This window comes from Scyliorhinus torazame, chromosome 22 (genome assembly GCF_047496885.1).
Source record: "Scyliorhinus torazame isolate Kashiwa2021f chromosome 22, sScyTor2.1, whole genome shotgun sequence".
Lineage (NCBI taxonomy): Eukaryota > Metazoa > Chordata > Chondrichthyes > Carcharhiniformes > Scyliorhinidae > Scyliorhinus > Scyliorhinus torazame.
This window is the reverse complement of record NC_092728.1, coordinates 83,898,328-83,923,278: the sequence shown is the minus strand read 5'-3', so window position 1 is coordinate 83,923,278 and position 24,951 is coordinate 83,898,328. Positions and strand designations below refer to the sequence as shown.

The 24,951-nt window shown below is 43.8% G+C and overlaps 1 protein-coding gene across 7 annotated transcripts in view; it reads left to right on the top strand.

Annotated features, from left to right (window-relative positions):
• mapkap1 (MAPK associated protein 1) overlaps positions 1–24,951 on the top strand; it is a 426,562-nt gene that overhangs the window by 60,209 nt on the left and 341,402 nt on the right. For 5 of the 7 annotated variants that reach the window (XM_072488485.1, XM_072488483.1, XM_072488481.1 and 2 more), the window contains 3 exons: positions 1,031–1,355; positions 3,159–3,248; positions 11,488–11,636. In XM_072488485.1, the coding sequence (XP_072344586.1) occupies positions 1,097–1,355; positions 3,159–3,248; positions 11,488–11,636 (498 nt within the window). In that variant the 5' untranslated portion in view covers positions 1,031–1,096. The remainder of the gene's footprint in view (positions 1–1,030; positions 1,356–3,158; positions 3,249–11,487; positions 11,637–24,951) is intronic. The other 2 variants (XM_072488486.1, XM_072488487.1) reach the window with 1 other exon arrangement.

Here is a 24,951-nt window from a genome sequence, read left to right as displayed (position 1 = left end):
CGACCATATTGGGCTGGATCTCAAACAACGACGAGTCTGAATACAGGAGGGGGATAGAGAACCTAGTGGAGTGGTGCAGCGACAAAAATCTATCCCTCGATGCCAGCAAAACTAAAGAGCTGGTCATTGACTTCAGGAAGCAAGTATTGTACACACCCCTGTCAGCATCAACAGGGCTGAAGTGGAGATGGTTCGCAGCTTCAAATTCCTAGGGGTACACATCTCCAAAAATCTGTCCTGGTCCACCCATGTCGACGCTATCACCAAGAAAGCACAATAGCGCCTATACTTCCTCAGGAAACTAAGGAAATTTGGCATGTCCACATTAACTCTTAACTTTTACAGATGCACCATGGAAAGCATTCTATCTGGCTGCATCACAGCCTGGTATGGTAACTGCTCGGCCCAAGACCGCAAGAAACTTCAGAGAGCCGTGAACACAGCCCAGTCTATCATACAAACCTGCCTCCCATCCATTGACTCCATCTGCTTCCTGCAGCCTGGGGAAAGCGGGCAGCATAATCAAAGACCCCTCCCACCCGGCTTATTCACTCTTCTAACTTCTTCCATCGGGTTGGAGATTCAAAAGCCTGAGAACACGCACGAACAGACTCAAAACCAGCTTCTTCCCCGCTATTACCAGACTCCTGAACGACCCTCTCATGGACTTGACCTGATTAACACTACACCCCTGTATGCTTCACCCGATGCTAGTGTTCATGTAGTTACATTGTGTACCTTGTGTTGCCCTATTATGTATTTCTTTTATTTTATTTTCATATACTTAATGATTTGTTGAGCTGCTCGCAGAAAAGTACTTTTCACTGTACCTCAGTACATGTGACAATAAACAAAATCTAACCCAATGCAGTGGATATATTGCTGCAAAGATCCATTCATGTGTGCAAAATGTCACAGTTTCAGTTAAGTATCAACCTCAAGTACAATCTTTTTTTCAAATTTGATTTGATTGGGGTTATTGCAATGATTTGTGAATTTATCCTATTGATTTGGAATATTTTATTTTCAGCTTGACATTCAGGATGTGACATGGAAGAGAGAAGATAATTTTCAAAGAAGCTGCTTCATCAAAAGAATGGCCTTTCTGGACAACCCTGCTATTATCCTGGCCCACATTCGTCAATCACATGTCACAAGTGATGACACAGGGATGTGTGAGATGGTTCTTATTGACAATGATGTTGACCTGGAGAAATTGTATGCTCCTATATCCAGCAGCATTAGGACAAGTGTGCAGGGGGAAGGGAATGCCGAGTCTCAGGGTTATGACTACTCTCAATCAGTTGATATTACCTCAAGCTGGGATTTTGGTATTCGGAGACGATCAAACACAGGTAAAACCTAAATACATCTTTGGTGAATAAGAAGTGTTTCTAGTTTATGGTGTACTCTAATTACTCCATAACCAGAATAGTAATAGTTTGAATTATTTTATCGGAGGCATAATTCATTGTTTTAATTTAGTAAATTGGTTGGACTTCAAAAAATCTCTAAATTGCTAAATTGGCAAGATTTATTTCAGTTTTGAAATAAATTGTGCTTTTTGGTTATTACGTGATCAATCTATTGGAGAATATATTCAGAATAAGGTTTTAGAACAAAAGATGCTGACATTTTTAGGAGAACCGTGAATTGTAAGTCATTGGCATTTGAATGAAGGGAGTTTTGCATATGAGCATAGGTTCTGTGGCATCTTGCATCTCCAGACCAAGAGGAAAGAGTAAAAGAACTACTTTGATATAATTTAAAGTAAGCAGGGGCGTACTGGTTATCACTGCTTCCTCGCGACATTGGGGACCCGGGTTTGATCCCGGCCCCAGGTCATTGTGTGGTGTTTGCACATTCTCCCCGTGTCTGCGTGGGTCTCACCCCCACAACCCAAAAATGCGCAGGCTAAGTGGATTGGCCATGCTAAATTGCCCCTTAATTGGGAAAATAAATAATTGGGTCTTCCAAATTAAAAATAATAATAATTAAAGTAAGCATTTTTACTGTTTTCTTGCTGGATTCTGACACTGTTGAGTGGCAAAAAATTTCTCATGGGCTCGGCCATCCTCTGTTTAAACTCACTCAATCATATTTTGTTTGAAAAGTTGTGCACTTGTTCAGCTTTTATACACACACTCCAGGATATTCTTAATTTAAACTTTGAGAGCGAGCAATTTAGTCAAGACATCTAGTCCCACCCAGTCTAATTCGTGGAATTTATAGTTGAAGACCCAGCTAGATCCCAGCTGGATCAAACTTGCTGAAATGGTATCTTTCAAAAAATAAAGTCATGGCAAACTTCATGCATGTATTTTTCTTGATGTATTAATTGTGCTGGTTAACCACCTAACTTGATATTTGATCCTCATTGTTTCCAATTAAACAGTGCTGTTCAGTGTGCTCCTGAATGAATCAAATTTATTGAATACTTTTCCTCCAAAAATCTATCGAAAAGAATGTTAATTAGTGATTCACTAAATAATTGAAATGTTCACTATGAGAAATGAACATGGAACCTGGTGTCTCCTTTATAAATTTGAAAGGCACTATTGATATTGTAGTAAACATAAACAAAATTAGTTATTTGTACTGCATCAGGTCCCAGAATTTCAAATAGATTTGCAATTCATTTTCACTTGTTCAGACTGTTCAAGACACCCAGTTCCTTGGTATTTTAGTTTGATGGTAAATAAGAATTTCCTAACAGGAAATTTAGTTGACTTCTGAATTTAAGAAATCCTAGGTAATTGTATTTGCTGTAATCCAATAGTCAATCGACATTTACCAACCATTAACATTTCTGGAAGAACCATTATAAATGATTTATGGTTGTGAACTGGCTTATTAATCTCACATGTTTTTACATTTTAATATTCTCTGCACTGTTGAAATTCTTTATGAGCTCTATTAATGTTTTATGTCTTTTAAATTCAATTATTAATCATGAAAATTTTCAGAATTTTGTTGGTATTTGTATAGCTGTGGTGTCATCTTTGAAAATTTATGAACGTTTGACATAGTTATAATACAATATAAAATACCCATTTAAAATGTGTAAATATATTTCATTATGACACTTTTATTGCTGACTTCCCCAGACAATGATTTTTTTTTATTTTTATTTTTTCTTTCTTTCCCTTCTCTTGCAGCTCAAAGGCTTGAGCGGTTAAGAAAAGAACGACAGAATCAAATTAAATGCAAAAATGTTCAGTGGAAAGAAAGGAATGCTATACATTCAGGTAAAGCATGCTTTGTATAATTAAAAACAAATTTAATTATTTCCTCTGTGGAGTTGAGTGTTGTAATTTTTTTTCATTTTAAGAAAGCCTTTAGTCTAAATGATTCTCAATATTTATGAAACTATCGATAGAGATGAAACTTTGTACGTCAGAAACTATATCCAATTGTGCTTTCCTACAGCAAAATTTAATAACACAGTATTTGAATGTGAAGAGTTAATGGGTGGATTTATTTTAAGTCCCTTTTAAAATTAATATCAGTAGAAATGGTTAACGCTGACGTTTCTTGAAATTACTGCAATACATTTGCGAGAAGTGTAAATAATTTAAAACCTGTTAAGTTCGGAAGAACCCTGAGCATAGTCTTCAATACAAATATGTAATGTAGAGGTTGAGTGCATTAATGCAAGAATATTGTACTGTTTAATGTTTCAATGAGACAGTAAGATTTCAATGTCTCTTATCTCCTAATCATAGGTGTTCCAGTGAATGTAATTCCAAAGCAAGCTTTATTAAGAGACATGCAATTTAGAATTGATGAATTTGGAAAGGTTGTAGATTTCAAATTTTTAGCAGAGGGCTGAGGCAAATATTGTTCCAGTCTTAACTTAAACCATTTAAGTTGTTTATTTTTCCCAGATCTTTCACAGCACCAAAAAGGCAGTCACCAATCCTATCTCTCACTTAATAAAAATCCCATTATTTTTATTTTAAAAAATATATATATTTTATTCGAGTTTTTTGGCCAAACATAACTATACGTAGTGTTTCTTTTACACAACAATAAAGCAATATAAATAGCCGTGGCCAGTTTTAAACAAATAAATAAATAATATATATAAACAAAAACAAAAGAAAAACAAAACTAAATGGCAACTGCCTTGTCCAAAATAAATACTCTCCAAAATTACAATCCAACAGTCCAATATACAATTACATATACCAAATACCTATACATGTACAATAACATCCCTGAGAGCCCGTCCGATTCCTCCTCTCTCTCTCTCTCTCTCTCTCTCCCCCTCCCCCCTGGGTTGCTGCTGTTATCATCTACTTTTCCATTCCCTCTATCTTTCTGTGAGGTAGTCAACGAACGGTTGCCACCGCCTGGTGAACCCCCGAGCCGAACCCCTTAACACGAACTTAATCCGTTCTAACTTTATGAACCCTGCCATATCGTTTATCCAGGTCTCCACCCCCGGGGGCTTAGCTTCCTTCCACATTAACAATATCCTGCGCCGGGCTACAAGGGACGCAAAGGCCAACACGTCAGCCTCTCTCGCCTCCTGCACTCCCGGCTCTTCTGTAACCCCAAATATAGCCAACCCCCAGCTTGGTTTGACCCGGACCCCCACCACCTTCGAAAGCACCTTTGCCACCCCCACCCAGAACCCCTGTAGTACCGGGCATGACCAGAACATGTGGGTGTGATTCGCTGGGCCTCTCGAGCATCTCGCACACCTATCCTCTACCCCAAAAGATTTACTAAGCCGTGCTCCAGTCATATGCGCCCTGTGTAGCACCTTAAATTGTATCAGGCTTAGCCTGGCACACGAGGACGATGAGTTTACCCTACGTAGGGCATCCGCCCACAGCCCCTCCTCAATCTCCTCCCCCAGTTCTTCTTCCCATTTCACTTTCAGCTCATCTACCATGATCTCCCCCTCGTCCCTCATCTCCCTGTATATGTCCGCTACCTTACCGTCCCCCACCCATGTCTCTGAGATCACTCTATCCTGCACTTCCTGCGTCGGGAGCTGCGGGAATTCCCTCACCTGTTGCCTCACAAAAGCCCTCAATTGCATATACCGAAATGCATTCCCTTGGGGCAACCCATATTTCTCCGTCAGCGCTCCCAAACTCGCAAACGTCCCATCTACAAATAGATCTCTTAATTGTACTACCCCAGCTCTTTGCCATGCTCCAAATCCCCCATCCATTCTCCCCGGAACGAACCTATGATTGTTTCTTATCGGGGACCGCACCGAAGCTCCCGTCCCTCCCCTATGCCGTCTCCACTGCCCCCAAATTCTCAATGTAGCCACCACCACCGGGCTTGTGGTGTATTTCTTTGGTGAGAACGGCAAAGGCGCCATCACCATTGCTTGCAGGCTAGTCCCCTTGCAGGACGCCCTCTCCATTCTCTTCCACGCCGCTCCCTCCCCTTCTCCCATCCACTTACACACCATTGAAACATTGGTGGCCCAGTAGTACTCACTTAGGCTCGGTAGTGCCAGCCCCCCCCTGTCCCTACTACGCTGCAAGAATCCCCGCCTCACTCTCGGGGTCTTCCCAGCCCACACAAAACTCATAATGCTCTTCTCAATTCTTTTGAAAAAAGCCTTCGTGATCACCACCGGGGGGCACTGGAACACAAAAAGGAATCTCGGGAGGACCACCATTTTAACCGCCTGCACCCTACCTGCCAATGACAAGGACACCATGTCCCATCTCTTGAAATCCTCCTCCATCTGTTCCACCAACCGTGTTAAATTAAGCCTATGTAATGTACCCCAATTCTTGGCTATCTGGATCCCCAGGTACCGGAAGTCCCTTGTTACCTTCCTCAACGGTAAATCCTCTATTTCTCTGCTCTGCTCCCCCGGGTGCACCACAAATAACTCACTTTTCCCCATGTTCAGTTTATACCCTGAAAAATTCCCAAACATCCCCTCCGCCGGGTCCGCCACATATAGCAACAAATCGTCCGCATATAGAGATACCCGGTGTTCTTCTCCCCCCCCCTAAGTACTCCCCTCCACTTCCTGGAACCCCTCAGTGCCATGGCCAGGGGTTCAATCGCCAGTGCAAACAATAACGGGGACAGAGGACATCCCTGCCTCGTCCCTCTATGGAGCCGAAAATAGTCAGACCCCCGTCCATTCGTGACCACGCTCGCCATCGGGACCCTATACAGCAACTGTACCCACCTGATATACCCGTCCCCAAAGCCAAATCTCCTCAACACCTCCCACAAATAATCCCACTCCACTCTATCAAATGCTTTCTCGGCATCCATCGCCACCACTATCTCCGCTTCCCCCTCTGGTGGGGGCATCATCATTACCCCTAGCAGCCTCCGTATATTTGTATTTAGCTGTCTCCCCTTCACAAACCCAGTTTGGTCCTCATGGACCACCCCCGGGACACAACCCTCTATCCTCATTGCCATTACCTTGGCCAGGATCTTAGCATCCACATTCAGGAGGGAAATGGGCCTGTACGACCTGCATTGCAGCGGGTCTTTTTCCTTCTTTAGGAGGAGCGATATCGTTGCCTCTGACATAGTCGGTGGCAGCTGCCCCCTTTCCCTCGCCTCATTAAAGGTTCTCATCAGTAGCGGGGCCAGCAAGTCCAAATATTTCTTATAGAATTCAACTGGGAATCCGTCTGGTCCCGGGGCTTTCCCCGCCTGCATGCTTCCAATCCCTTTCACTACTTCCTCCGTCTCAATCTGTGCTCCCAGCCCCACTCTCTCCTGTTCCTCCACCTTAGGAAATTCCAGCTGATCCAGAAAGCACATCATTCTCTCCTTCCCGTCCGGGGGCTGCGCTTCATATAATCTTTCATAAAATGCCTTGAACACTCCATTCACTCTCTCCGCTCCCCGCTCCATCTCCCCCTCCTCATCTCTCACCCCCCCTATCTCCCTTGCTGCTCCCCTTTTCCTCAGTTGGTGGGCCAACAACCTACTCGCCTTCTCCCCATATTCGTACTGTACACCCTGTGCCTTCCTCCATTGTGCCTCTGCCTTACCCGTAGTCAACAAGTCAAACTCTATATGTAGCCTTTGCCTTTCCCTGGATAGTCCCTCCTCCGGTGCCTCCGCATATTGTCTGTCCACCCTCAGCAGTTCTTTCAACAACCGCTCCCTTTCCCTACCCTCCTGCTTTCCTTTATGTGCCCTAATAGATATCAGCTCCCCTCTAACTACTGCCTTCAGTGCCTCCCAGACCACTCCCAACTGTACCTCCCCATTATCATTAATTTCCAAGTACCTTTCAATACATCCCCTCACCCTTAAACACACCCCCTCATCTGCCAATAATCCCATGTCCATTCTCCAGGGTGGAAGCTGTTGTTTTTCTTCCCCTATCTCCAGGTCCACCCAGTGTGGAGCATGATCCGAGATGGCTATAGCCGTGTACTCCGTCCCCGTCACCTTTGGGATCAGTGCCCTTCCCAAAATAAAAAAATCTATTCGTGAAAATACTTTATGTACATAGGAGAAAAACGAAAACTCCTTACTCCTAGGTCTACTAAATCTCCAGGGATCTACTCCTCCCATCTGTACCATAAAATCCATAAGCACCCTCGCTGCAGCCGGCCTCCTTCCGGCCCTGGACCTCGATCTGTCCAGCCCTGGGTCCAGCACCGTATTAAAGTCTCCACCCATTACCAACTTTCCCGCCTCTAGGTCCGGGATGCGTCCTAACATACGCCTCATAAAATTGGCATCATCCCAGTTCGGGGCATACACGTTCACCAATACCACCGCCTCCCCTTGCAGTTTGCCACTCACCATCACGTATCTGCCCCCACTATCTGCCACTATAGTCTTTGCCTCAAACATTACCCGCTTCCCCACTAGTATGGCCACCCCCTTGTTTTTTGCATCCAGCCCCCGAATGAAACACCTGCCCCACCCATCCTTTGCGAAGTCTAACCTGGTCTGTCAGCTTCAGATGTGTCTCCTGAAGCATAACCACATCTGCCTTAAGTTTCTTTAGGTGTGCGAGTACCCGTGCCCTCTTAATCGGCCCGTTCAGCCCTCTCACATTCCGCGTGAGCAACCGGGTTGGGGGGCTCTTTACCCCCCCCCCCTGACGACTAGCCATTTCCTTTTTCAATCCAGCTCCTCACCCGGTTCCCACGTAGCTGTATCCACCCCCCCCCCCCCCCCCCGCCCCGACCCCCCCTCCCATACCAGCTCCCCCTTCTCCCCAGCAGCAGCAACCCAGTTAACCCCCCCCCGCTAGATCCCAAGCTAGCGTAATTGCACCCCCCATGTTGCTCCCAGAAGTCAGCAAACTCTGGCCGACCTCGGCTTCCCCCCGTGACCTCGGCTCACACTGTGCGAGGCCCCCTCCTTCCTGCTTCCCTGTTCCCACCATGATTACCATAGCGCGGGAACAAAGCCCGCGCTTCCCCTTTTGGGCCCGCCCCCAATGGCCAGCGCCCACAGCTCCTCATCCTCCCTCACCCCCTCCCCCACGACATGGGGAAGAGAGAGAAGTTACAGGGTCGCAGGTTTAACAATCTGGAAAGTCTTCTCTTCCCCCTTTTCCCCCCTTCCATCCCACAAATTCACCCCCCCCCCTTTTGTCCCAAACGTTCTTTTTCTTCTAGCCCGCTCACTCCAGCTTCTCCTCGACAATAAATGTCCACGCTTCGTCTGCCGTTTCGAAATAGTGGTGTTTCCCTAGATATGTGACCCACAGTCTCGCCGGCTGCAACATTCCGAATTTGACCTTCCTTTTATGCAACACCGCCTTGGCCCGATTAAAGCTTGCCCTTCTTCTCGCCACCTCCGCACTCCAATCTTGATACACGCGGATCACCGCATTCTCCCACCTACTCTTCCGAGTTTTCTTGGCCCATCTGAGGACCATCTCTCTGTCCTTGTATCGGAGAAATCTCACAACTATTGCTCGAGGAGTTTCTCCAGCCCTCGGTCTTCGCGCCATAACTCGATAGGCTCCTTCCACCTCCAGCGGACCCGTCGGGGCCTCCGATCCATTAACGAATGCAGCATCGTGCTCACATATGCCCCGACGTCCGCCCCCTCTGCACCTTCGGGAAGACCAAGAATCCTTAAGTTCTTCCACCTCACATTATTCTCCAGCACCTCCAGCCTTTCCACACATCTTTTGTGTTGTGCCTCGTGGATCTCCGTTTTCACCACCAGGCCCTGTATGTCGTCCTCATTCTCAGCAGCCTTTGCCTTCACGACCCGAAGCTCCTGTTCCTGGGTCTTTTGTTCCTCCTTTAGCCCCTCAATCGCTTGTAATATCGGGGCCAACAGCTCCTTCTTCATCTCCTTTTTTAGTTCATCTACGCAACGCCGCAGGAACTTAGACATATAGACATAGAACAATACAGCACAGAACAGGCCCTTCGGCCCTCGATGTTGTGCCGAGCATTGTCCGAAACCAAGATCAAGTTATCCCACTCCCTGTCATTCTGGTGTGCTCCATGTGCCTATCCAATAACCACTTGAAAGTTCCTAAAGTGTCCAACTCCACTATCACAGCACGCAGTCCATTCCACACCCTAACCACTCTGAGTAAAGAAACTACCTCCTATATCTCCCACCCTGAACCTTATAGTTATGCCCCCTGTAACAGCTACATCCACCCGAGGAAATAGTCTCTGAACGTCCACTCTATCTATCCCCCTCATCATCTTATAAACCTCTATTAAGTCGCCTCTCATCCTCCTCTGCGCCAAAGAGAAAAGTCCTAGCTCCCTCAACCTTTCCTCATAAGACCTATCCTGAAAACCAGTCTGCATCCTGGAAAATCTCCTTTGCACCATTTCCAATGCTTCCACATCCTTCCTATAGTGAGGTGACCAGAACTGCACACAATACTCTGAATGTGGTCTCACCAGGGTCAAGTGCAGTTGCAGCATAACCCCGCGGCTCTTAAACTCAAGCCCCCTGTTAAATCATTCATCTTAAAAGCCATTAGTTCAAAATATTTAATAACCTTAATCTATAAAATTAAATTGAATTTCAATTTACACTTAGCCACATGCTGCCCAGTTATTTCGAATTATTTTTGCCATCCTTGTCACAGCACACCAAGTACTGTAGCTTCACAGAATCAAACTAAAACCAACATGATTCATCTCTCCACAAGCTCTTGTTGGTCAGGGCCCCATATTAAACTGCCTTCTTCCGACGCCATCTTGCTTTGTGCCTGCCTTCCTGGCCGCTGCTCTTGAGGATCCACCGCAATCCGGCTACTTTCCTCTCTTTTTTTCCATCCGTGTCCGGGGGCGATTCCCTTCTGGATTACCGCACAGTGTTATTTGCCATTAAAATTGCCGATGGGGCTCCTATTAAGAGCCCAAAAGTCCGTTCCACCGGGAGCTGCCAAAACGTGCGACTTAGCTGGCCATCGCTGCACCCGGAAGTCTAAAAATCCCATTATTAAACAACAACATGACCTGTGCAGTCCAATAGTTTATTTTCTGAAACATTGTCCTTTCTTCACAAATTCACCATGTTATAAATGATAAGTATAATCTTTATTAAAATGTATGCCTGGATGTTCTCCCTCGAGAAGATAAAGATTTCACTGAATACTTCTGAAAATGTAAGATTAGAAATTGGAACACTCCTGTGACCATTATTGCACTTCCTGTACCTGTAACCCCCCCCTCAAGTAGAGAATGGAATAGATTTCCATCAAAATTAATTCAATTCTATATTAAGCCTTTTTGGTCAGGTATCTCTGGTTATGAAAAGGCTTGAAGGTTATATGGACAAATGTAGATTTTTTTAGTACTATGACTGCAGTCACAATGGACCAATGGAGGTATCACCATTTCAAATGAAACTGCTGATGATTGATGGAATGTTTGACCTATAGATTAGAGTTCATGCGTGATTTGGAACAGGAGAAATTTGTGTTTTTCTACTCTGGAAATTTTACTTGTGGTTATTTGCCTCTTTAGTGGAATAAGGAGAAAAGAATCTGATTAAACAATTTGTGACTGCCTCTCTTTAAATATATATTCATTGAATAATTTGCAAGTGAACCATGACTGAATTTATTTCGCTTTTGAACTAAATAATTTTTAGGTACTGCTTAAATAGAACTTCTAACAATATACAAAAATTAGATTTACTATAACCATTTTATCTTAACCTGTATTATTACTTCTTGTTTGATTAATCCTCAAGGCTTTTATGGCTTTAGATTTGAAACAAACTTAAATTTTTTTATCATTCTCTAAAACCTGAACAGATTCCAAATGGATGGGAAAATTTCAATGCAGCTCCTTGATCTAGCAGAAATTTAAGGAAATGTCCCGAAATGAGAGGTCAAAGTTGTACTGGTTTATTTGCTGCGTAAAAGCAATAAAACGTTAGTTATGGAGGACACCTCCTTGAATACAAAGCGTTTCTAGTCTTGTGCATAAGTTAATTTTTAAATTCCATATGTAATTAACTATTGAACCATAAATAGTATAACTGATATATCCAAACGTACTTCCTCTCCAACTTCAGCTGCAGAATTAGGTTCCTTGTTTGAAAAGAAGGACTTCCGCTCAAAACCACTGAATACTGGAAAACCGTCTACACTTTCCATACGACTTGAACAGTGTCCACAGCAGCTGAACAACCCATTTAATGAGTATTCCAAATTTGATGGCAAGGTTGGTGCAGAAAAAGATTTCACATTTTACACTGCATCCCAGTTATTAGAAATATCACTAGAACTTAAGCAAAGCCACACTATAACACCTAAAAATCTAAATAGTTTATTGTTAACTGCATTAATGAAAATTGCAAGTCCATTCTATTGTTTTTATTCTCTTAAGCACTTAGCAAACAGTCTCAATTGCGCTTGACACCTCCTCACTGTAGTACAGTTAATTCGATAAATTCTCTGGGGAATATTTCCTCTGTGCTTTCCTTAGTAAAATCATAATTGTATTTACAACTTTGCTTTGATAGCTCTTAGAGGAAATATTCCCCTATTTGTTGAAATAAAACAAATAAAACACACCAACCCTTTTCAACTGCTTTGTTATTGTGCAGTACTATTTTTGACACACTTATCAATGAATGAAAACTGTTAGTTGTGTTGATTAATGTCAACAGAATGTCTACAATACTAATAATACAGAAGTACTACTGTTAAAAGGATTTTTATTCTAGTTGAACTGATGAAACAAGATTTAGAAGACAAAACATCAGATTAATTTGTTTTATAATTTGCCCTTCAATTTTTTTTTGCTTTTGAGCTGTTTTTTTACATTTTACTCTTTCAATTATTTTTGACCGCAGATTTGACACTTTTTCCCTCGGTGTGATAGTTATTTTTCATAAGAGCAGGTTTTGGCAAAAATATATGTTTTTTAGGAAAATAAATGACGTGTTCATACTTTATATCTTAATTTATATCTTAACAAAGTCTTTTATTTTACTCCTGTGCTTTGCCCCATACTACATTGGATTATGTGCTTTACTGTAGTTCTTGACCATTTCCTGTTCCACACAGTTTTTCAATGTTTCTATGATGGGTCATGTTCTAGATTTAGAGGAATGAAACGTGAAACAGTGTACATTAATAGTAATAATTTGCAAAACTATTTGAAATACTTCGCAGGTCAGGCAGCATCTGTAGAGAGAGAGACACAGTTAATGTTTTGAGTCGAGTATGACTTTCTTCAGAAGAGTCAAGACTAATAGAAAGCTTTAATAGTGAACGATAGTTCAGAAAGCTACATTTTCCTGTTATTGGCAAACATAGCTGCACTTTATTAGTTTCCTCATGGATGTTGCCATTAAATCATGTTGTGATTTATTTAACATCTTTCTTGAGAACAAATATCATGATGCCGGTATATAAGGACAGTTTTAACGCCTTTCATGAACATTTTACCATGGTGCATGTTATACAAAGTTCAGTGATTAAAATCTATGATTTCATCCCCTACTACACTACCTCATCCAATGGAATTGATCACAGATAGACTGAAAAGAACTAAACAACTAAGATCTTGCCAAAACAATTCCATATTTTGATCTGGTAAATTTTAATAATTTATAACTAACTTCTCATATGTTTTACTTAATGTTGTTGAAGTCTAGAAGAGCTGATGCATGGGCTTGTTATTAGCAGGTGTAGGGTGGCATAGTGGTTAACACTGCTGCCTCACAGCACCAGGGACCGGATTCAATTCCAGCCTTGAGTGACTGTCCGTCTGGAGTTTGCACATTCTCCCCGTGTCTGTGTGGGTTTCCTCCAGGCATTCTGGTTTTCTCCCACAGCCCAAAGATGTGCAGGTTAGATGGATTGGACATGCTAAATTGGCCCTTGTGTCCAAAAAGGTTAGGTGGGGTTACTAGGTTACAGGGATAGGGTGAGGGCATGGGTGCTCCTTCAGAGGGTCGGTGCTGACTCAATGGGTTGAATGGTCTCCTGCACTGAAGTGATTCTGATTCTAGTGCTTGATTGGAATAAAAGTACACGAGCAAATTAAATTGCATTATAAATAAATTACCTGGAATGAATTGTTTAAAATCCTTACCTAATCTTGCCCTTTGGGTGATAAATTATGATGGTAGGAATTAACTCTTGTAATGTTTTTTGCATTTATCAATTACACTACAATGTTCTAAATTAATTCTGATTTGTGTGCATCTTTCTATTTATCTGGTTATGAATGGAAAGTAGATTCTCCAAGAATTGAAAATTAATGTCTGCGCTTTCTTACTACATGGGAAGAATGTGGGAAAATACTGGGATGCTGGAAATCTGAAATAAAAACAGAAACTGCTGGATAAACTCGGCAGGTTTCAAGTCCAAATTACCCGTTTACTGTTCTGAGTTTATCCAGCATTTTCTATTTTTATTTTCCCCATATATCTCCTGTTTTGAATATACTTTTAAAATATATTCACATGATTGAAAGAATTGTAATATGTAGTGAGCAATTCGTATTTGTGAGGTGGCACGTTAAATCTGATGGTAGTTGGAAAGAATCCAGTGCACTGTTTTTCTCATTGGCTTAACTAATAACTTGAATTTAATTTCTGGAATATGCTACTTTAAAGGCAATATATAGGCGATCTAATCTGAAGAAAAAGAATGACAGTCAAAGGTGATCTAAAGAAAGAGAATGCCGGTCAAAGAAAGAGAATGACGACGGTCAAAGAAAGAGAATGGCGGTCAAAGAGAGGGTATCAGATGAGATTTGGTGCCTTGGCCAACATAAAAGGGAACCATAAGCATTTTATAAATGCACAAATCGTAAAAAGGTCATCAAGTGAAGGGTGAGGCCCATTAGGGTCCAAAAAGGGAGTAAGAGAGGATAGCAGAAATACTAAGTGGGTTCTTTGCACCTGTCTTCGATAGAAGAAAGGGAGTTGTCACAATAAATGAGGAAGCAGTTGTGACATTGGATAAGACAAAGATAGAACGAGAGGCTGCACTTAAAAGGTAATAGTTCTCAAAGTAGAAAACTCAATTGGTTTAGATGGGATACATCATAGGTTACTGTTGGAAGTAACTGAAACTTCAGAAGCTCCAGCCATGTTCCCTAAGATCTCTTAGACTCCCCTAACATGACAAATTCGCTGGGTAGATTTCTTCGGTGTTTTCCTTAACAGTGGACGGAAGGATTGCTTTAAAAAGGGGAGACGGATAATTTCAATATCTACAGATAGTTCCGTCTAATGGTGGGGAAGCATTCAAAGACGATATTCTGGGACAAAGTTAATATTTGGAAAAGTGTGAATTATTGAATGAAGGTCAATATGAATTTGTTAAAAGAAAATAGTGTTTGACTGACTTGATCAAGCCCTTTCAAGTAAGGAGAGGGTTAGTAAGGGATATCCAGTTGATGCTGTGTGAATGGACTTCCAAAAGGTATTTGACAAAGTACAACATAATAGCTAGCAAAAGTAAAGCCACTGGAATTAAAGGGACAGTGGTACCATGGACGCAGTGGTGTGTGGTTGTTTTCAGATGGGGGTGTGGGGGGAGGGGTTAACATTGGTATTTGCAGAAGATGGGTATTAGCACTGCAGCTTTTGATGTATATTAAACCCGTATTTGAGTACATAGGACAAATTTCAATGTTTGCATATGATCTGGAATTCAAATGTAGAAAACAGGAGAATATTAACAAATTTCAGGAGGGCATAGATAGACCGACATATCGCAGAATTAATAATATACTGAACAGCATGATTAATTTTGTGTCTTTGAGATGGCAGATGAAATTTAAAGCAAAGACGTGTGAAGTGATACATTTTGGAGGGGGCTTTGGCTTAGAATAGACTAAACAAGGGAGCTTACTGCGACCTTGAGAATTGCCCACAAAGTTCTAATGATTTCTGTAGTGCAGTTTCATTCCTTTCCTGACAACAGCCCAAATCTTGTGCCAAGTCAAGGGAATGTTATGGCATGCAGCAGCACGTTGTAAGCAGCTAATCACATTGAAGTATTGAAACACATCAAGCCAGGAAGTAAGTTATGAATGCCGTGACTTTTTAAAATATAATTATAATAATTTTTTAAAACACTGTTAATGTAGAAGCTAAAATAAAGAACAAAACAAGCTTCAAAGAAAATACTTTTTTGGGGTATTTTTTAGGAATTTTGTTAAAATGGAGAAACTTAAAATTGCACAAGCATAAAATTAGGGACGGCATGGTGGCACAATGGTTAGCACTGCTGCCTCACAGCGCCAAGGACCCAGGTTCAATTCTGGTGTTGGGCGACTGTCTGTGTGGAGTTTGCACTTTCGCCCCGTGTCTCCGTGAGTTTCCTCCCACAGTTCAATGATCTGCAGGTTAGGTGGATTGGCCATGCTAAATTGCCCCTTAGTGTGATGTGCATGTTAGGTGGGGTTACAGGGATAGGGTGGGGGAAGTGGGCCTCGTACGACAGTATGAGGAACAGTTGAGGACTCTGGGTTTGTACTCGTTGGAGTTCAGAAAGATGAAGTGGGATCTTATTGAACCTTACAGGATACTGCGAGGCTTGGATAGAGTGAACGTGGAGAGGATGTTTCCACTTGTCAGAAAAACTAGAACCAGAGGACACCATCTCAGACTAAAGGGATGATCCTTATAAATGGAGTTGAGGAGGAATCTCTTCAGCCAGAGGGTGGTGAATCTGTGGAACTCTGGTGCAGAAGGCTGTGGAGGCCAAATCACTGAGTATCTTTAAGTCAGAGATAGATAGGTTCTTGATTAATAAGGGGATCGGAGTTATGGGGAGAATGCAGGAGAATGGAATGATAAAAATATCAGCCATGATTGAATGGCGGAGCAGACTTGATAGGCCGAGTGGCCTAATTCTGCTCCCTAGCTTATAGGCCGAGGTAGGGCGCTCTTTCAGAGGATAGGTGTAGACTTGATGGGCCGAAAGGCCTATTCTGTACTAGAAATTCTATTAGCTATTAAGGGCCAGTTAGGGGTTGTCAAAGTATTTATGGAGTTAATATGTTGTTTACATAATCACAGAATTGTTAAATAAAGAACAAAACAAGCCACCGCAGACAGTGGCCGTTCAACCCATCGTGTCAGCACTGGCTCTCCAAATGAATATTATGACTGAATGCCATTCTCCTGCCTTTCCCCATATCGTTGCGCAGTATTTCTATTCAAATAATCATCTAATGCTCATTTGAATGCCTCTATTGAACCCGCCTCCACCACACTTCCAGACAGTGCATTCAAGACCCTAAACTGCTCAATGTGTGAAAAAAGGTTTTCTCATCACATTTGCCTGTTTTGAAAATCTGTGCCCTCTGGCTCTCTCTATCCTTTTGCGAGCAGGAACGGTTTCTTCCTATCTGCACTGTTCAGCCCCCACATGATTTTGAACACAGTTTTAAAAAATCTAATTGCACTGCATTCAACAAGATGTAAATTTTTCAGGGATTTTTGTAGCGAGGCTTGTTGCTCTTTTTAGCCTTAGTTTATTAGCTCTGATTACGTCACCTTTGCTCACGAGTCGCCAGGTATCTTTCTGATACAGCCACATGGTTCAAGTTATGATTAATAAGTCAGCACACCGCTTAGTAAGATTGAAATCAACGGTCATTTATTATATACAACAAGTAATGTTTACACAATAATCCTACTATCTATATAATAAACCTATCACTACTGGCCAATACTTAACTTGGGAAGAGCCCACCAGGTCAGGGAAACGAATGGCTTATCCAATCGGATCTGGCCCGCGGGATTCAAAAGGCTGCTACAGGTCGATGGCTAGGAGTCTTTACCGGATAGCGATCGCTGGATTCAAACTTACAGTTGCCGGTTGCTGTTCTTGCGAAGGTCTCGAGCAGGCGAAGAAGGGAGAGAGAGAGAGCGATCTGAACTTGGCCCCTCACTTTATAGGGCCCAGGGGCTTCCCGCCTCCCAGGGCGGCCCATGACCCTGAGTCCCAAGTGATTGGACCTGTTCCCAATCACTGGGGTCGATACGTCCAATTGCGAGGCGATTCCCCAATCCGGGGGGGGGGGGGGGGTCGTTCACCTGCCTTTGTTTCGGCCACTGCAGGCGCCGACAGGTCTGGCCCGGTATTCAATTGCTAATATGTTGCAATTGTTCCCGGGGATAGCTGATTACACTGCAGATGTCTGGGTGGATGGGCTGTTAATAGCCTTGAGTATCGATCTGGGCCAACTTCCCCAGAGCCGAATATGCTATTCTGTCTGCAGCTGTCCGTTTCTGTCTTGTTACCTGCTTTTCCCAGCAGCCTTTCCGGTTAGCCATTTTAAATCGGGTTTTGGCCAATTTAATCGGGATGCAGCCATTTTACGTGGCTACAGGCTTTGCAGCTAAGAGTGGAAGTTCTTATTAATTCAACTGATTTCATTACAGTGTGGGGGAATCTCAACAGCGTTCCTATTTCAAAAGTGTAAAACCACAGACAAATTTTTGCATTATTTTGTGCCTTGCGGTCTATTTCACTGGAGTAATGACCGTGAACACTGACATTAATAACCACTGTAGAATCTCCGCCAATACATGCTAAATGGTGCAATGTTCAATTAGTGCAGAAATGAAGATAGCTGGATATATGTACACACATCTTTAAGTAACTGATCATAAAATTCTATAAATCTTTCATATGTTCCTATTTTCTTTCAAGAAAATTAATTTCCATGCATCTGACTTTGGTATTTCATTTCTCAAGGACAATTAGGGATGAGCAACAAATACTGGATGCTCGCATCCCATGAAAGGATTAAACATTTTTTTTCATATGTTTTTATTAAGAATTTTTCAACAATATTTTCCACCTTACAAACAACCCCCCCCCCCCCCCCCCCCCCCGTAACAAAGAGGAAAAAAAAAGAGAACTCTCGTGGCAAGACATGAACATGGCAAGTCAATAAGATACAGAACTTTGTACATTGGATTCTTCCCGTACATGTCAATTTCGGGATCGGTCATGTGTTTTCTTGCTCAAATGCCCCCCAGAGAACCCCCCCCCCCCCCCCCACCATGAGCGATGTCGTCCCTCCCCCCCCCTGGGTTGCTGTTGCTGCTGTCCGACCTTCATCTAACGCTCCGCGAGATGGTCTAGGAACGGTTGCCACCGCCTGTAGAACCCCTGCGCAGACCCTCTCAAGGCAAACTTTATCCTTTCCAACTTGATAAACCCTGCCATATCATTTATCCAGGCCTCCACGCTGGGGGGCTTCGCCTCCTTCCACATTAGCAAGAGATCCTTCGCCAGGCTACTAGGGACGCAAAGGCCAGAATGCCGGCCTCTTTCGCCTCTTGCACTCCCGGCTCGTCCACAACTCCAAATAGTGCTAGCCCCCAGCTAGGCTTGACCCGGACTTTCACCACCTTAGATACTGTTCCTGCAACTCCCCTCCAGAACCCCTCCAGTGCCGGGCATGACCAAAACATATGGACATGGTTCGCCGGACTTCCTGAGCACCTCCCACATCTGTCCTCCACCCCAAAGAACCTACTCAGCCTCGCCCCCGTCATATGCGCTCTATGAACCACTTTGAATTGTATCAGGCTAAGCCTGGCACACGAGGAAGAGGAATTAACCCTACTTAGGGCATCAGCCCACAGCCCCTCCTCAATCTCCTCCCCTAGCTCCTCTTCCCATTTACCTTTCAGCTCCTCTACCAAAGCCTCCCCCTCTTTCATCTCCTGGTATATCGCTGACACCTTGCCCTCCCCGACCCATACGCCCGAAATCACCCTGTCAAGCGTTTCCAGGGGGTAGCCCAAACTTCTTCAGCGCCCCTAAGCTCGCAAACGTCCCGTCAATGAACAGGTCCCCAATTCTTCTAATCCCTGCCCTATGCCAGCTCTGAAACCCCCCGTCCATCCTTCCTGGGACAAACCGATGGTGGTCTCTGATCGGGGACCACACTGAGGCTCCTGTCGCACCCCTGTGCCGTCTCCACTGCCCCCAGATCTTTAGCGTTGCCGCCATCACCGGGCTCGTGGTGTACCTTGTCGGCGAGAGCGGCACCAGCCCCCATGCTCTTTCCCTTGCAGGACGCCATCTCCAACCTCTTCCACGCCGCCCCCTCTCCCTCCATCACCCACTTACGGATCATTGCCACGTTGGCTGCCCAATAGTAACCACCCAAATTCGGCAACGCCAACCCTCCTCTAGCTCTGCTACGCTCCAAGAACCCCCTCCTTACCCGCGGGGTCTTGCTCACCCACACAAATCCCATAATACTCCTGCTTACCCTCTTAAAGAAGGCCTTAGTAATCACGATTGGGAGGCATTGGAATACAAAAAGAAATCTCGGGAGGACCACCATTTTAACCGCCTGTACCCAACCCGCCAGCGAGAGTGGCAACATGTCCCACCTTTTAAAATCCTCCTCCATCTGTTCAACCAACCGCGTCAAATTAAGTTTGTGCAGTGCCCCCCAGCTCCTAGCTACCTGAATCCCGCTCCATTTGGGTTGCTATTTTCTCAATAGCCCTTTATAAAAAAAAAAAAAAGATTTCTACCTCCTCTTCAAATTTTGGGAGGGCCTGTATAAAGTTAAACATCTCGCCACTGGGTTTTGTTCTGGGATTAAGTTAATTGGCCACCAGCCAACCAATCAAACTGAGTCCAACCCCATCTCTCGGGTGCCGAAAAGTCTGAGTTATGTAGTCCACAGCTAGCAGAGTTTCCGCTGCTGCGTGACTTAAAGATACATGCCCATTAAGTATCCATGCATCAAAAATGATAATAGCAAAAATAAAGTATGGGGCAATAAGGGAATCAATAGGAAGGATCCTTAAATCCTGACCTCCATACAGCCTTATTCAAACGTGCACAGAAGTGCTGCACTCCAGAGGTGCAGTAAAATTGACTGCCCTTGACATCAAGGCAGCATTTGATCGAATATGGCATCAAGGAGCCTTAGTAAAACTGAAGTCAATGGGAATCAGGGGGAAACTCTTCACTGGTTGGAGTCATACCTAGCACAAAGGAAGATGGTCATGGTTGTTCGTCAGCCATCTCAGTCCCGGATCATCACAGCAGGAGTTCCTCAAGGTAGTGTCCTAGGTCCAACCATCTTCAGCTGCTTCATCAATGACCTTCTTTCCAACATAAGGTCAGATATGGGATGTTTGCTGATGATTGCATGATGTTCAGCACCATTCGCGACTTCTTCCAGACACCGAAACAGTCCACGTGAAAATGCAGCAAGACCAGGACCGTATCCAGGCTTGGGCTGACAAGTGGCAAGTAACATTTGTGCTATACGAGTGCCAGGCAATGACCCACTCCAATAAGAGATAATCAAACCATCGCCCTTCGACATCCAAACATTACCATCACTGAATCCCCCATTATCAACATCCTGGATGTCACCATTGACCACAAACTGAACTGGACTAGCCATATAAATACTGTGACTACGAGGGCAGTCGAAGCCCGTCCACCATCTAGAAAGCACAAGTTAGTAGTGTGATGGAATACTCCCCATTTGCCTGCATGAGTGCAGCTCTTAAAAACACGCGAACCTCAACACCACCCAGGACGAAGAGTCCGCCTGATGTCACCCTTTCCACAAACAGTCACTGCCTCCACCACCGACGCACAGTACCAGCAGTGTGTACCCTCTACAGGATTCCCTGCAAGAACTCACCAAGGCTCCTTAGGCAGAACCTTCCAAACCCACGACCACCACCATCTACAAGGGCAACAGATACATGGAAACACCATTGCCTGGAGGTTCCCTGCTAAGTCACTCACCATCCTGACTTGGAAATATATCGCCATTCCTTCACTGTCACTGGGTCAAAATCCTGGAACTCCCTCCCTAATAGCACGGTGGGTACACATGGACTGCAACCGTTCAACATAGTGGCAGCTCACCACCACCTTCTGAAGGGCAATTCGGGATGGGCAATAAATGCTGACCTAGCCAGCAAAGCCCACATCTGTTAAAAATGAATTTAAATAAGCAAACTTGTGGAGTATCTTCACCATATGGACTGCAACAGCTCATAAAGTTAGCTCTTCACGGCCAACTTGGATTGGGCAATAAATGCTAGACTTGAAATTGATGCTTATATTGAAGAATTAATAAACTGATTAGCTGATTAATCCTGTTGTTGCTAACTTTTGGTTGGTTCTTTATTTGCTCTATTTAATCATGTTTGCTCAAGAGTCGGCAGGTATCTTTCGACACCGCCACAAAGTTCAGAACTGAATACTGATCAATAACTCGATACACCAGTTAGTAAGTTCAAAAGCAATGCTCATTTATTTACACACAGTCAAATCTACTAATGCATAAACTCTACGAACTAAACTACCACTATTACTAAAGCCTATACTTAGCTTTGGGCGCCCACTCAGTCAGAGGAACGATGGCCGTTGCTCGGTTCTGAGGCTGCTGGGTTGAGCTGTTTACAGGGTAGCAACTAGGAGCGTCTATCTCGTAGCGTGCATTGACTTGGGACTTACTTGGTCAGATGCAGCTGCTTGGCAGGTCTCTCTCTTCGGTGAGAGCCAAAGCCAAAGGAGGAAGATTCTCCCTTGGGTGATGCCTCTTATACTGCAAAGGGCTTCGCTCTCTTTTGGGCGGGCCTTGAACTTGGCCTCAACTAATTGGGTCTTTCCCAATCATCTGTATCGGTTTTCCTCCAGTAGAGGGGTGGTTCCCTGATCGCTGGGCGTGTCCTGGTGACTGTCAGTCTGCTTTGTCTTAGCTTCTTCTGGTGCCGGGGAGTCTGTCCTAACATTGTGTATCTAAATGTTTCCCTTTTGTCCCCGGAAATGGCTCATTAGTATGTAAATTGTTTTGTAGTTTCTGTCCTGTCTTAGTGTTTAAGGTTCTAATCAACAGACAGAACTTGCACCTGCTTGTTTCTTAGCATTATCTAATTTTCCCTGCATTCTTTGCAGGTGTCCATTTTGTAATCTGGATGTGGCCATCCCAGATGGCTACACTTGTGTCTGATAATTTTCCTCTCACTAACGTGCTCAAATGCTAAATACTGTAGTAATTTTGATAAATTAAACATAGCCCTAATACCTGCAGTGCTTATAAGAATAAGAAAATCTCTATTGTGGAAACACAAGAAAATTGTTGTTCAGCAATATAGGGTTTCTTCAGATGCCTCTTTTAAATACTTTGTAGGTTATTTTGGGCAAAAATTGAAAATCAGTGCTGAATGTGTGCTCTACTCATAAGAAACCCATGTTAGAAAGTGTGGGTTTTTAATGGAATTTTCAAGGTAATTGATGATCATCATGATTTAAACATACCTGTGGATAAAGAAACTGCCAAATGCAGGCTTAGCACTCGAGGGCTAATTGGATTTTTCTGGGACAGTATCTTCAGCCTGCACTCCCAAACCTCCACTCCAGGTACAGAATGTGCTGACTGGAACAGAAGTCAACATGGAAGGATTTCTCAGGGGTTTTGAGAGGTTGCTTGGCTCCATTCTGGCTTTTGAGGTCCTGCTGGAAAAGGTAGAGGTCCTGATGGAAGAGGTATAGAGGAGGAGGGATGTGTTCCACATGTAGGGAGGGAAGGTGCCTACTTCTCCCTATTGTCCATTCTCTCTTCAAGCAGCTAGTGGTAAATGGACCCCAAGCCAGATGGTGAAGTATGAAACTAGACCCACATTTCCTGGTTTATTTGCAGAATGGAACATGTGATCTGTCTGCTTCCTATCTACTAACTAACCCAGTGTCCCAGCAGTCTGCTTTTATATTCCTTTGAGATCTAATAAACAAATTGATAGCTCTGTAAAGGGTAAGAAGTTCATTTTTATAATCTTTGAGTGTGCCAATAAAACAAATGAGCAAAATGAATGACCATAAGACATAGGAGCAGAATTAGGCCACTCGGCCCATTGATTCTGCTCGCCATTCAATCATGGCTGATATTTTTCTCATCCCCATTCTCCTGCATTCTCCCCATAACCCCTGATCCCCTTATTAATCAAGAACCTATCTGTCTCTGTCTTAAAGATACTCAGTGATTTGGCCTCCACAGCCTTCTCCGGCAAAGAGTTCCACAGATTCACCACCCTCTGGCTGAAGAAATTCCTCCTCATTTCAGTTTTAAAGGATCGTCCCTTTAGTCTGAGATTGTGTCCTCTGCTTCTAGTTTTTCCTACAAGTGGAAACATCCTCTCCACGTCCACTCTATCCAGGCTTCTCAGTATCCTGTAAGTTTCATTAAGGGTTCCCCCCCCCCCTTCCTTCTAAATTCCAAAGTGTACAGACCCAGAGTCCTCAACCGTTCCTCATACAACAAGCTGTTCATTTCAGGGATTCTTCTTGTGAACGTCCTCTGGACTGTCTCCAAGGCCAACACATCCTTCCGTAGATACGGGGCCCAAAACTACTCACAATACTCCAAATGGGATCTGACTAGAGCCTTATACAACCTCAGAAGTACATCCCTGGTCTTGTATTCTAGTCCTCTTGACATGATTGCTAACATTGCATTTTCCCCCTTAACTGCCGACTGAACCTGCACGTTAACCTTAAGAAAATCGTGAACAAGGACTCCCAAGTCCCTTTGTGCTTCTGATGTCCTAAGCATTTCCCCATTTAGAAAATAGTCTATGCCTAAATTCCTCCTTCTAAAGTGCATAACTTCACACTTTTCCACATATATTTCATTCGCCACTTCATTGCCCACTCTCCTAGCCTGTCCAAATCCTCCTGTAACCCCCTTGCTTCCTCATTATTACCTGTCCCTCTACAGATCTTTGTACCATCTGCAAACTTAGCAACAGTGCCTTTAGTTCCTTCTTCCAGATCATTAATGTATATTGTGAAAAGTTGTGGTCCCAGCATAGACCCCTGAGGTACACCACTAGTCACCAGCTACCATCCTGAAAAAGATCCCTTTATCCCCACTCTCTGATTTCTGCCAGTCAGCCAATCCTCTATCCATGCCAGGTTCTTACCCTTAACGCCATGGGCTCTTAACTTATTTAACAGTCTCCTATGCAGCATCTTGTCAAAGGCCTTCTGGAAATCTAAATAAGTCACGCCCACTGGTTCTCCTTTGTCTATAACTTCCTTGTTACCTCCACAAAATCTCTTAACAGATTTGTCAGACATGACCTCCCTTCGACAAAGCCGTGGTGACTTTACCATGCACTTCCAAGTACTCCACGATCTCATCCTTAATAACAAACTCTAAAATCTTACCAATGACCGAAGTCAAGCTAACTGGCCTTTAATTTCCCGTCTTCTGCCTCCCTCCCTTCTTAAACAATGGTATTACATTAGCCATTTTCCAGTCCTCTGGGATCTTTTCTGCCTCCAGTGATTCCTGAAAGATCACCACCAATGCCTCCACAATCTCCTCAGCTATCTCTTTTAGGACCCCGGGGGGGAGGTAGGCCATCTGGTCCAGGTGACTTATCCACCTTCAGACCTTTCAGTTTCCCCAGAACCTTCTCCTTGGTGATGGCCACTGCACTCACCTCTGCCCCCTGATTCTCCTGGAGCTTGGCATCCGACTGGTGTCTTCCAGT